This window comes from Temnothorax americanus, unplaced genomic scaffold (assembly GCF_048541705.1).
Source record: "Temnothorax americanus isolate GAGA-0224 unplaced genomic scaffold, ASM4854170v1 Scaffold44, whole genome shotgun sequence".
Lineage (NCBI taxonomy): Eukaryota > Metazoa > Arthropoda > Insecta > Hymenoptera > Formicidae > Temnothorax > Temnothorax americanus.
Window position 1 is genome coordinate 950,462 of NW_027509591.1, and position 13,189 is coordinate 963,650.

A 13,189-nucleotide genomic window follows, 5' to 3' on the forward strand; every position below is an offset into this window, starting at 1 on the left:
AAAATTTGACAAAGAGTGTTATAAGATAACGGTATCAAGAAGACACGACACTGTCTCGGAACGACACAATTTTTGTATCAGTTATATCGTGAAGTCCACTCTTATAATAAAGTAGCACGCTTAAAAAATAAAATTTTAAATAATCTTGTTTAAGTTTAAATTGGTATAACTTTAAATTTAAAACAAAATTATATAAAAATTTAATAAGATCAAATAACATTTATATATGACAAATTTGACTTATATGACTTATATGACTTATATGATTATATTTGACTTATATATGATTATATTTGACTTATATGATTATATTTGACACTTATATGATTATATTTAACAAATTAATTTTGAATTTATTACCATATTTAATCCACATTTGGCAAATTAAAACCATATTAACTCTGCATTTCTTTTGGTCTGTGCGGCTGATTTTGCATATTTTAACAAAGCAAGGTCCAGTTTAATCCATATATAAATTAAATAAGATGGGGTACTTTAATTTGATTTAAATATGACATATTTAAATTATAATTGATTTGCATATTCGATTCTAATAAGATTCTTAATAAATTCATATAAGCTTTTAATACGGTTTTAATACAATCGTTTTTTGCGGGGGCATCCAAGTACAAGAAAGTTTATAGAGTCTCGACATGTCCGATTCAATGAAAAGATAACATATAAAGATGTATATAGAAACGGTCAAACCGAAAATAAAAAAAAATGGACAAGAATTGGATGAAAGAATTTGTAGAAGATAAAGAGAAAGAAGAGTTACAACAAGAAATATTATAAAAAAGAAAAAAAGGTAGACCAAGAAAACAAGCAATACAGTTAAATGAACAAAAACGAAAGAGTGTGCAAAGAGGGAGTAACGCTCCAATGACTAGAAGTAAAACTAAGAGGAAATATGTGAATTATCAGAGAATATTAGAGACAATCAAGTGCAAAAACCGATAGAGGATATTAGTTTCGCTAATTATAATTTCGTAGAAACAAATAAGTGCCAGACAATAGAGTATGAAGACGAATTACATCAATGTCTTGTGATATCGTTGAATATAGAACCTGTCACTTATGAAGAAACTATGTCAAGTAACGAAAGAGAAAATTGGAAAATTGCAGTCAAAGAGAAACTTGAATCTATGTATGCTAATCAAGTGTGGGAACTTGTCGATAGACCATTAGAGAAATTAAATGGAAAACGACTCAACATAATACAAGATTCAAAATGAGTATTTAAAAGAAAATTAGAGGCAAATGGATCTGCCAGATTCAAAGCAAGACTTGTGATTAGAGGTTGTAAAGATAGAAACGTGTATGATCTAAAAGAGACATATGCACCCGTTTCAAGACTGTCACTGGTTAGATCTATATTGGCAATAATAAATAAGTATAACTTATACGCTTGCCAGCTAGATGTTAAGACTGCGTTTTTAAATGGAGTTCTAGAAGAAGAAATATATATGGAGATTCCAGAGGGAATGGAAGTGGATGAAAACACCAAGAAAACCAAGGTGTGTAAATTAAATAAAGCTTTGTATGGATTGAAGATAAGTCCAAAAAGATGGAATAAGAGATTTTCAGAAGAGGCTAAAAAACTTGGATTAGAGAATGACTTAATAAGCCATGCCTGTTCACATGGAGGAAAGAAGGAAAAATGGTAGTAGTATTGCTTTATGTGGATGACATGCTGGTCGCAAGTATTGACTTAGAGAAATTAGAGAAAATCAAAGGCAAATTAGATGAAACATTTGAGACTAAGGATCTTGGCGAACCAAAGAGCTTTTTAGGAATCACAATAGAGAGAAATAAAGAAGACAAATATATGAGTATCCATCAAACACGATATACAGAAAGTGTGCTGAAAAAGTTCCATATGAAGGAATGTAAACCGAAAATACTCCTATGTTCACTAGACAGGTAAGCAATAAAAATAAAAAAGCAGATTAGAAGAATCGAACAATGAAGATGTGATCCAAAAAAATAAATCAAAAGAGTGCCTTATAGAGAAGCTATTGGAAATTTGATGTATCTAGCAAACGCTATACAAGACCTGATATAGCCTTTGCAGTAAACTACTTGGCAAGAAAACAATTAGAGCCTACAGAAGAAGATTGGCAAGATGTGAAAAGAGTATTTAGATATATGAAAGGAACGGTAAATAGAGGACTGATATTTAGTGAAAAAACAAACGAGCTAGAAGCATTGACAGATGCAAGTTTCAGGGATTGTACTACATCTACTGGAAGATATATTATCAAGCTATTTGGAGATGTGATAGCATGGAGAAGTCATAAACAGACTTATGTCACACTCTCTACATGTCAAGCGGAATACTTAGCAATGAGTGAAGCATGTCAAGAAGTGATTTCACTGGACACGTCACTCAAACATGTTGTTGGAAAAACATTCTTTCCTTCAGTAATATGGTGTGATAATAGAGCTGCAGGAAACTGCATTAAAAAAGATGAAAGTCACAAACTTAAGATGTTTGATGATGAACTAGAAGAAATAAAGAGAAACTTAAAAGAAAGAGAAGATACTGGAAACCGAAAGCACATGGCAGATACTCATGGAGATTTTGTCAAACAATGTGTAGATCAAGAGAAAGTAGAAGTTAGATGGATAGAAACTAGAGAAAACTTAGCTGATATCATGACTAAACCGTTACCGTTGGAAGCATTCGCATATCTTAAAGGTAATATCGCGAATTTAGAGTTTAAGAGCAATTAAAAGCAAAATCTTACTCGGAACTAATACTTTGCCATTTTTTAGATAAGAAAGAGACTTAGAGGACCCAAGCCCACTACCCACACAAAGGGAGGGAGTGTTGGAAAGATGCTTTGTGCGAGTAGAGCACTCGCGCCCTTCCAGAGGGCACTGCGTGGCGCAGCAACGCGGGCGCGCACGTGCGTCGTACGAAGCGACAGACGATAGTCTGAGCTCATCGCGTGCACACGTGTCTTATATACGGTGTCTTATATTGTGTCGGGAATAAAGAGTTATAATAACAGCAGATAAAAGAGTCGTTTGTTAGCAATCACCACCACCATCTCGATCCCCGCGGAGAGCATAATTCCAACAGTATATTTATTGTATTATGTTATTTCTATTTCATGTGTGATTATTTATGCATTTATATTGATACCGCGTTATATTCTCAAAAACTTTAAGAATTGTTACTCAAGTAATATATCGAGAAACTACTTTTTAAGACAAATTAACGAGTTGTGTTTTTTTAATAACCTAACCTACTGTGCGAGCTCACGTTCTTTACGGGGCGTGTACAGTACTTCATTAATAAACATTTAATTTAATACGATTATAGTTCATCCTTTCATAATTATTCCAATTTATTTTATTTTATATTTTTTTTTTTTTAATACCTGCACTTATTTATTTAATCGATTCCGGAAAATTTTAATTGTTGTAGGATTCCATTCCAAAATTCTAAATAAAAATATGGCGATGGTACTAAAAAAACTATAATTTTGAAAAAAAAATTTTTTTTCTTTTTTAAGTACTTTCTACCCATTTTATTGGTTCAAAAAAATTACTTGTTGTAAAATACTATTCCAAAATTCTACATAAAATATGTATATATTTTTATCCATATATTTTCAGTATTATTGTTACATAAGAAAAATTATTGGTATTTCGGATACAAATCTTTTTCCGTTAGTTTGTAAGTTTCATGATTAAAAAGATCATGTCGTATTATTAACATATACCTAAGATTTATAGAATTGTTATTATATATTTTAGGCTGCGGTCCACTTGACGCTACAAATTCTTTGGAGCGTTCTTCTTCTTTATCTTTCTTCATTGAAAGAAAAGAGAAGAGGAATGCTTCGAAGCATTTGTAGCGTCAAGTGGACCGCAGCCTTAATTGCGCGAATCTCAAATATTTTTTGTAAAAATTATGCATAATATTCCTATGCAAGGATACTTGCTTAATTATTTCTTCCTATTGCATTTAAGTATAGAAAAATATACAATTTCTATGTGTTTGCACTTTATATTTAATGAGCAGGCAATTAAATATATATGTTTCAATTTGCGTCTATGTCTCTTTATTGACTGACATAGTTATATACTTTTAAATCTTTTTCTTTTCTAAATTCAATTAATTGAATAGCAAAAACTACGTTATCATATTATATATTTTTGGTACGTAGTGTGCAAATGTATTTTGAAATGAAGATTATATATTTTCTACTGAATTATTTACACACACGTGCGGTTTCAGAGAATCATTTTTCGCCAACTCAAATATGTTCCTACTCAACTGTCAAAATATGAAAGATAAATTTATCTAGTTGTGACATTCGCTCGAATTCCTGAAATAATTTTCAAGGATGTGAGTACGAATATATATATATCGTACTATTTAATATTTATAACTAATAGAAAATTATAAACGATGCGTTATGTATGAGAAATTTAACAGAATTGCTTTTATCAAATAGAATTAATTTGCGATTAGTTGAAGGGAATAAAAGAATAAATAAATCAGGTAAATTTCAGGCACGTGTTACAAGTGTCTATATTTAATTATCAAAAATATCGATACTTGAAAATATCGGTACATATACAGTTGCGAACAACATTCAGTGTAAGACACGCAAATAGAAATAAATAAAAAATTTTACAGTTAACGACTTATTAACATTAATCATGCTATATTGCGATTATGTTTTATGTTGAAATTGAAAAATATATGAAAGGTGTACAACTAAAAGAGTTACAGATTATTATTTTTTAAAAACTAAGCAAAATATATTAAATTGTTGTTTTCTTTAGAAATAATAGTCCGTAACACTTTTAGCTTCATACCTTTTATATACTGTTTATGAAATTATAAGGTATATTGTTTATAAGATTAAGATGCGTAACACTACAAAAAGGCGTGATATCCGTACAAAATTACCTTTTTAAAAGAAAAGGTAAAAAAAAGCGCCCCAATTACACGCATAGTAGTGTATATGTATTATGTTGTTACCCTGTTATGTTGTTACCTCGAAAAAAACAAAGTGGTAGTATTATACCTCCAAATAGCTTTACCCTGTACATACTGTTTATAAAATGCGTAATACTACAAAAAAAGTGTGATATTAAAATTTACAAAATTATCTTTAAAAAAAAGGTAAAAAAAGGCGCCAAATACACGCATAGTAGTGTATATGTTGTTACCTAAAAAGAAAGGGGTAGTATTATACATCGAAAAAACCTAAGTAACAAGTGGTAGACGTAATCTTTATATCTCGAAAAATCTCGAAAAAATTTAAGCAATAGTATTTTTATTTCCGAAAAATTATAACCCGAGTGATACACATCACAAAATTATGTTACTTTATCAAAAAGAAGAGTCGCGCTTCAAGTGATCTATTACAATTACAAAAAAAAATGATATCTCTTTAAATTACAGCGCCAATTACAGAAAGAACATCTACATTATATTGCCTTAAAAAATAATTGTTGCATTACTTTGAAAAATCTTTACATTGTGTCAATTAGAAAATAATGTATGATAACAATTTTATAAAATTAAAAAATTTTATTTAAATTTAACAAGGGAATACAAGATATTTAAATACAAAGTTTACATGTGTATTTTTTAGTGGTCACCAAGAATTACAGAGGTAACAATAAAAAATTAAAAATATTTTATTAAAATACATAAACTTTTCTTGTAAAAAAACTTGGCGCTGCTAGACCTCAAAATTTTTAATAAATAAATAAACTTATCTTCTACTTAATTATAAGCCGCATTATCCGCCGTCCGCGTCGTCACGCACACCCATATCACTCACTCGCACATTCACGCTGATAATCATTTAATATTACTCCCATCGCATTCTTCTCTGAATTATTTTTATTTATTGTTGTCCTTATTTATTTAAAATTTCGAGGTCTAGCAGCGCCAAGTTTTTTTACAAGAAAAATTTATGTATTTTAATAAAATATTTTTATTTGGTGCTGTTACCTCTGTAATTCTTTGTGACCACTAAAAAATACACATGTAAACTTTGTATTTAAATATCTTGTATTCCCTTGTTAAATTTAAATAAAATTTTTTTATCTCATAAAATTATCATACATTCTTTTCTAATTGACACAATGTAAAGATTTTTCAAAGTAGTGCAACAAATATTTTTTGAGGCAATATATGTATATGTTTTTTCTGTAATTGGCGCTGTAATTTAAAAAGATATCATTTCGTTTTTGTAATTGTAATAGATCACTTGAAGCGCAGTAGTTATACTATGAGTGTTCTACCCCGGGAGCTCCGTGGGGTGGTGAGGAAGAGGGGGGAGGGGCGGGGTATCGGGTTACATAGGGGTATCGGGTTACAAGGAGATAACGCGGAGGTGAAGGGGAGGGGAGAGGGGCAGGGTATCGAGTTACACAAAAATATCGGGTTACACAAGGGTATCGGGTTACACAAGGGTATCGAGTTACACAAGGGTATCGGGTTACATAAGGATATTGGATTTTTCGCGGGGAAGGAGGAGGGGAGGGGTTGACCTTGACATACCACCGGGATGACTCACCGGGATGAGTCATCGGGATTACTCACCGAGATGACTCACCTGCGAAGCGGGTTCGCGGTCGCGGTCGCGCCGCGGGTCCGTGTGGGGGTCAGCGGGGGCCGCGTGGGGATCCGCGGTTGCGCCGCGGGATCCGTCGTGCCGCGGGGGCCTCGTTCGCAACGACGCCGCTAGGCGGCGCACAATGGGTAAGACTAACTCGATAGCGCACTGCGTAGAAGCGTGTATTTTTGTCGATGACGCATCGAACCTGTCGGGACACGTTCGTCGTAAACAACAATTTTTTACAAAAAGGGGGGGCGGTTATCGCGTAGACTAAACAATCTATCTACGCAGTACGTAAAAGACAAAGGAAGAAATGACGTCATTGGGGACGATGATCGACTAGACCCGATAGATAACGCATCGAACCTGTCGGAACATGTTCGTCGTAAACAACATTTTCGAGGAAAAGGGGGGGTGTTATCGCGTAGACTAAACAATTTTGCGCTATTTTTTACGACGCAGTACGTAAAAGACAAAGGAAGAAATGACGTCATCGGGACGATGATCGACCTGATAACGCATCAAACCTGTCAAAACATGTTCGTCATAAACAACATTTGATAAAATATAGGTAGGGATGAACATGCACGTAAAAGAAAAATACATCGTTCGTTTTAGGTAAAAAAGCCTGTTTATTTAACTTTTTTTTTACATATCTTACGTGCTAAAAAACTAAATCTGCGAGCTCACAATAGATGATCTGATTCGTATTGAACGCATCGCTAGCGTATATTACATTCGACGCTTCCTTGGGATCCTTCACAGTGGACGCGATATCGGAGAACTGCGCAAACTTTGCATCGACCGTCGCAAGTATTCTGATCAAACTTGTTAGCGGTCCAACGTTTATAAAACTATGAATATCTTTGAAGTCATTGCGAAAGAAATTCTGAATATTTTGCCGTTGCTCGTAGAGTGCCTTCCACGTTTCGAGAGACAACAGCAGTTCCTTTTCTCGGCGAAGATCTCCAACGGCGATCTCCACGTAGCTCGGTGAACCCACGTTGATACCAATTTCGAGAAATTTGTATTCCGTAGCTGTCAGCGCGTATTGTCTGCTGAGTATACGAACCGCGCGACGATCCAACGAAATGCTGTATAAAAGAAATGAAAATAGTTTTATTTATCGTAAGTATTACAATTTGCAAAGATATAAAAACTGAGGTAGGCTCTATATGTTTTTTTATCCTAAACGAAAATTACCTATTGCATCTGGCCTCATACGTTTGAGTTTCAACGTTGTGAATCGGCATGTAATAATTCATGGCATTCACGCGTTTTGCACCGTTGTTGCTGCTGCTGCTGCTGTTGCATCCTTCAAAGGAACACATTTTCGCTCTCTAGGCTTTGAGAAGTTGACCGTCAGTACAAGCGATCGCGACAAAACTGATCATATAAAATTAATCGAGTATACGCGACAACTCCAAAAAGTAATGATGTGGTGGTGGGGGAAGGGGAAGGGGGAATTAATGTTTATAGAACTGCGTAGTAAATTTTTTTAGGAGAGGGGGAAGTAAAGCCTACTCTAACGGTGATGATGGGGGAGAAGAAGGAGAGTAAAAAATAAAACATAATAAAAAGTTATATATAATTTATTTATTTAAAAAAAATCACAAATCTTTATGGCGTCGCGGGCGACCACCAGTTATAGTATATTACACTACAAGGGCAGAAAGTTTGAGATTCCTGCACTCTCGGCTTCGCCTCGAGCACGATGGCGCGCAGTTCAGGGCTCTCAAACTTTCTGCCCGTGTAGTGTATACTATTTTTCTTGCTGCCTGGTCAAAAGTACGGAAGAATGACATGTGTGTGTTGAAGATATTGATGCCTGCCCCGACATTTGCGGCACGAGCAAAGCGAGTGCTGCTGGTCGGGGGCAGGCAAGGTGTCAGTTTGCACTATCAATTGTGCTTCCGCATCAAAGTTTTTGGTGACTTCTTCCTTATCTGTTGACTCGCCAGATGATGGTTCATGCATTTTCTTATTTTTATTTTTATTACACTAATCACAATCACTTTCTGAATAGAATTTATTAATAAACATTATCATTGACTAACTGTAAACAAATTTTTAGGTTATACGAGTGAAAGTAAAAGTAGAGGTTGGGGCGATGTGAATTGGGTTTGTGGTAATATTGTGGTAGGGATCTTGTCATATATTGAGTGCCAGTGCACGCAACTAAGTTTTTACTCCCGCTATTCTAGATGGCGCGCATGTAGTTTAACCAAGGCATAAAAATGAGACTTTCTGCCGTGGAACCGGGGCCGAAAGTACGTACTTTCGACCGAGGTAGTAAGAAAAATAGTTTTATTACATTTTGTAACGCGCAATTCTTTTTATGTTTTCCGCATCGCATAGTATTGATGTCATCTAGTTTATTCAAAGATTCGATATCTTTGTAATGCGCATCCAGAGTCTCGACGATTAGGTTTTTTCGCGCACAATTCTCCAGCAGATCGACCAGCCATTCTCGTTTTTGGCATCCCTTGACGTACACGAGAGTCGGCATCTCGTCGTCATCGTCTTCTTTTTTGTCTTTTTCTACACCAAACACGGCCGATGTTATCAGGCGTTTCATCATGCTGTACGGCACGTTTCCGTCTTCCCATCGTGATCCATGGTGATTGCGAATCAACCAGGTAGCGCACGATTTGTCGGATTTTGTGAAGAGATTCCACGGCATGGGGTAATTAAAGATGTGATGCGTCAGAACGCAGCCTTTTCTCAGCACCGCCACCTCCTTCACGACAAATTTCATCCCGACGAGGAATCCTTGCAGGTCCACGAACGTTGGTACGGACATGACGAGATTTCTTTATCTTTCTCTCGCTCGTCGATGCGTCAATCGAGAGGAATGACGCGCAACTCTGCAAACCGTCTCGCGACACTCTGATTTATACTCCCCCTCTTTTACCCCTCTCAATAATTGTATCGGAGATTGATGGAAAGAGAGAGAAAATATTTACGTCGACGTTGCAGCAAACATTCAGACTATTTTACGCACCACGTTCGTCAACGGGTTGTACTCAATCACGCGGTCGTGTATGATGAGACAGTACGCGGAGGTATTCGGCGGTACGATCTCCATACAGTCAAATTCTAGTCTAACATCCACGGTGGCGTTTTTGACGGATTCGTTTTGGCGAGAGCAATCGATGATCACAAACGAACCGTTACGTAGAAAAGTCGAAACGGTGAGACTCGGCTCGAGATATTCGTATCCGTAGTATCTCTTGCAGAAACGTGCGTACATATCATACAGAATCGCCCATCTGTGTTTACCAAAATCCAAATTCAGGTCGTCGTACGGATAAACTTCTAAGTTTAGATAGAGTTTTACGTTGGTCAAGTTGCAGTCGTTGAATCGGCTTGTGTCGGCGGACATGACGTTCTTCCGACCCGTCTGCAGAGCGAAGACAACGTATCGCGGTTTCTCGAGCTAGGTCGCGGTCTTAATGGCCCACGAGTGCTTGGTCGTGTTCTGCAACAGGGGATACTCGTACAGATCCCACGAACGGAAACCCATACTTAGATATCGTCCGTCTTCAAAGGTGCGCAGCATCAACAGCTTGTTGATCTCGTTCAATACCACGTGAGGCATTCGCCATTGTATCTTGAGTATTTTGATAGTAGGCTCCAACGCGAGATTTCCCACCAGGGAATTGTTGTCGTTGCGAGCTCGTATCAAGATCAATTTGTGACGAGCGTTGATCACCACGCGTTTGTAATTCTCGCAAAATCCCAGTAACAAGTTGAGCGGTACGCAGAAATTGAAATATCCGTTCGGGTTATTATGTGGTTCCCAGCCCGCGTTTCGCAGGATCACGCTTTTGTCGGACGATACCGTAACGTAGTTCTTGAGCGTGCTGGTTATTCCTATGTTTCTGCAGCGATCAATCTCCATACCGTCGAGCTTGTATTGAATCTCATCGAACATGAACGCGACGCAATTAGTACCCAATACCACGTTACCGACTTAGTCGGCTGCTCTGGTCACCATCAATGTTCCTTCGAAGTAGAGAAAACTTTTGCACGGCAACGTATACAGATCCTGCTGTTGTATGGGTATTCGTATCTCGTCGCTATAGTCAAACGTTGTGTTGGCGTACAAGTTGTACGTGTAAGTCTCGATCTTGACGATGCGATCATCAAAGACCGGCTCGCTTCCAATGTTGAGAATTTCAGTCATTATTCAGATGTTTCGCACCGCGAATCCCAGAGATTGTAAAAACTTAACGTTCGACGCGTTGAGCTTCTTTCTCGTCGTTTGTTTAACGCCACCGAATGTCACGAACTTGACGATATCGTCGATCGGTGCAACCGTAAAGATATTACTGTTATCTGTCGCGTGCTCCGAGTCGTTCAACACTAGCATCTCATATGTCGCGCGTACACTCACGTTCACGCATACACTGGCGCGTTATCGCTCTCGCCGTGGTCGTACGTGCAATCTGACGGTGATCTCTTTTCCGCGAAAATCGAGCAATCGTCCGTCTTGATCAGCGACGCGTATCGTTAGATTTGTAACGCTCCGCGCGATGATCGGCAGATAAATGATCTGCGCCGGCGTTTCCAATATCTTATATCCCGGTGGTACGCTCGGTGAAAATTCGTGTATCGTATGAACGCGTTTGTCGTTGCTGTACGCACCCGCGGTCACGTTACACTCCACGCGGATAATGTTTACGTTGATAATATTAATCGGTGCGTCCAATTCGTGCCACTGTCCCGGTTGCAATATACGCGTCGACGAGAATCCCAGTAGCGATCCGACGTTGTTCGGTTTGTTAAGGAGGTTCTACAGGTACTCTTTAGTCAGTTGAGAGATGAAGACAAAATCTTTAAATTCATCAATTCCAAGTATTCATAAAATATTTTCATTAATTTTAATGACGTTAAAACTTATATTATACCCTTATTAGTCAAAACAAGGAATAATTAAAAATATCGTGTAAGTGCTCTTTTGACTCCGGCTTATACATACGAGAAAATGTGGCAACGTCGCAACTTGAGTCTCGCTATTCTGCTCGTATGACCGTGGTATTTTTTAATTCAGTAACTGTGTTTACTGTTTATAAATTAATAATGACTCCTCCAAGCCTGACCAATTCTTGGAAAAATAAGAATAAAATTTTGCGTGGTATCAATAGAGGAAGATTCGCAAAAAAACAAGTTGTTCTTCGAATGGAAAATGCCCAAAAATAATTGGCAGATAAAAGGTTGGATGAGGTTAGTAATATTTTCAACTTTGATCATACATGTGAAAGTTATTTACATTACTATATCACTTTTACTCTTTACACACACGCACGCATGCACGCACGCACGCACGCACGCACGCACGCACGCACGCACGCACGCACGCACGCACGCACGCACGCACGCACGCACGCACGCACGCACGCACACACGCACGCACGCACGCACGCACGCACGCACGCACGCACGCACGCACGCACGCACGCACGCACGCACGCACGCACGCACGCACGCACGCACGCACGCACGCACGCACGCACGCACGCACGCACGCACGCACGCACGCACGCACGCACGCACGCACGCACGCACGCACGCACGCACGCACGCACGCACGCACGCACGCACGCACTCACGCACGCACGCACTTATACACTACTGATATACGTATAAACAAAAATTGAAATATTAATTTCAGACCAAAAATTGGTTCGACAAATGCAAAAGTGTCATAGATGGGCGAAGAATTGTTGACTTGGCTCATTTAGCAGCAGAACTGTGGTGCAAAGAGTGCAATTTACCATTATCGTTAAGATATGCTACTGATGAATTCCGATCAGGCCTTGCTAGTATCATCACATTAAAATGTACAAAATGTGGGAATAGTTATAAGGTCACGACCAACGCAGAAGTGCCCGGTGATGGTCATATGTACTACACCGTAAACCTAAAGGCAGTCATGGGTTTGTATTTATATAAGCTTGATTTTTTACTAATTATCTAGTTGTATAATATAAAAAATTGAATTTATTTAGGGATGATTGATGCAGGTATTGGAGAAACCCATCACAACACAATTTTATCCGCGTTAGATATACCAGCCTTGAACCCAACAGTAGTAAAAAGACATGAGAGAGTTGTGGGCCCTGCAATCGAGAGCGTAGCCAAAGACAGTTGCAGAGAAGGTCTTCAATTAGAGAAAAAGTTGACTTTGAGTGCTTTACAGTAAGATGATAAGTGAGTGCTTTAGCAGAAGTTTATAATTATCGAGCATATCAAATTGAATCTGTATTTGTAACTTATAAAAAAAAAATAATAGTACAAGTTTTAGAGACATAAGCTTATGTAGGTGATGTAGGTATAAAAATAATTCAATATCGATTGTAAAATTTTTCTAGTTACTTCTGTAAATATTCTGCGTTATGCGATAATTTTACTCGTCTGATTAAGATAGTGATAGAGAAAATCAGATTAGTTATAATAGTATGCCCTTATTTACACAAATGTGTAAGTTTGGATAAGTATATAGACATTTAAGTTTTTTTTACATTGTATCTTTAAATGTTACACCAGCTCTCAATGTACAGTAATTATATGTATAAATAATGGTT

General features: G+C 37.3%; 1 protein-coding gene across 1 annotated transcript; it reads right to left on the reverse strand.

Moving 5' to 3' along the window:
* Nucleotides 1-10,038: 10,038 nt before the first annotated feature.
* On the reverse strand, nucleotides 10,039-10,536 carry LOC143903197 (uncharacterized). Its single transcript, XM_077416655.1, has one exon. It carries the CDS (start codon nucleotides 10,534-10,536, stop codon nucleotides 10,039-10,041), a length of 498 nt encoding a protein of 165 aa, XP_077272781.1.
* Nucleotides 10,537-13,189: the final 2,653 nt, after the last annotated feature.

Excerpts from the sequence above, each read along its gene's own strand:
- LOC143903197 (XM_077416655.1), bottom strand. The coding sequence starts at position 10,536 with ATGTTCGATGAGATTCAATACAAGCTCGACGGTATGGAGATTGATCGC.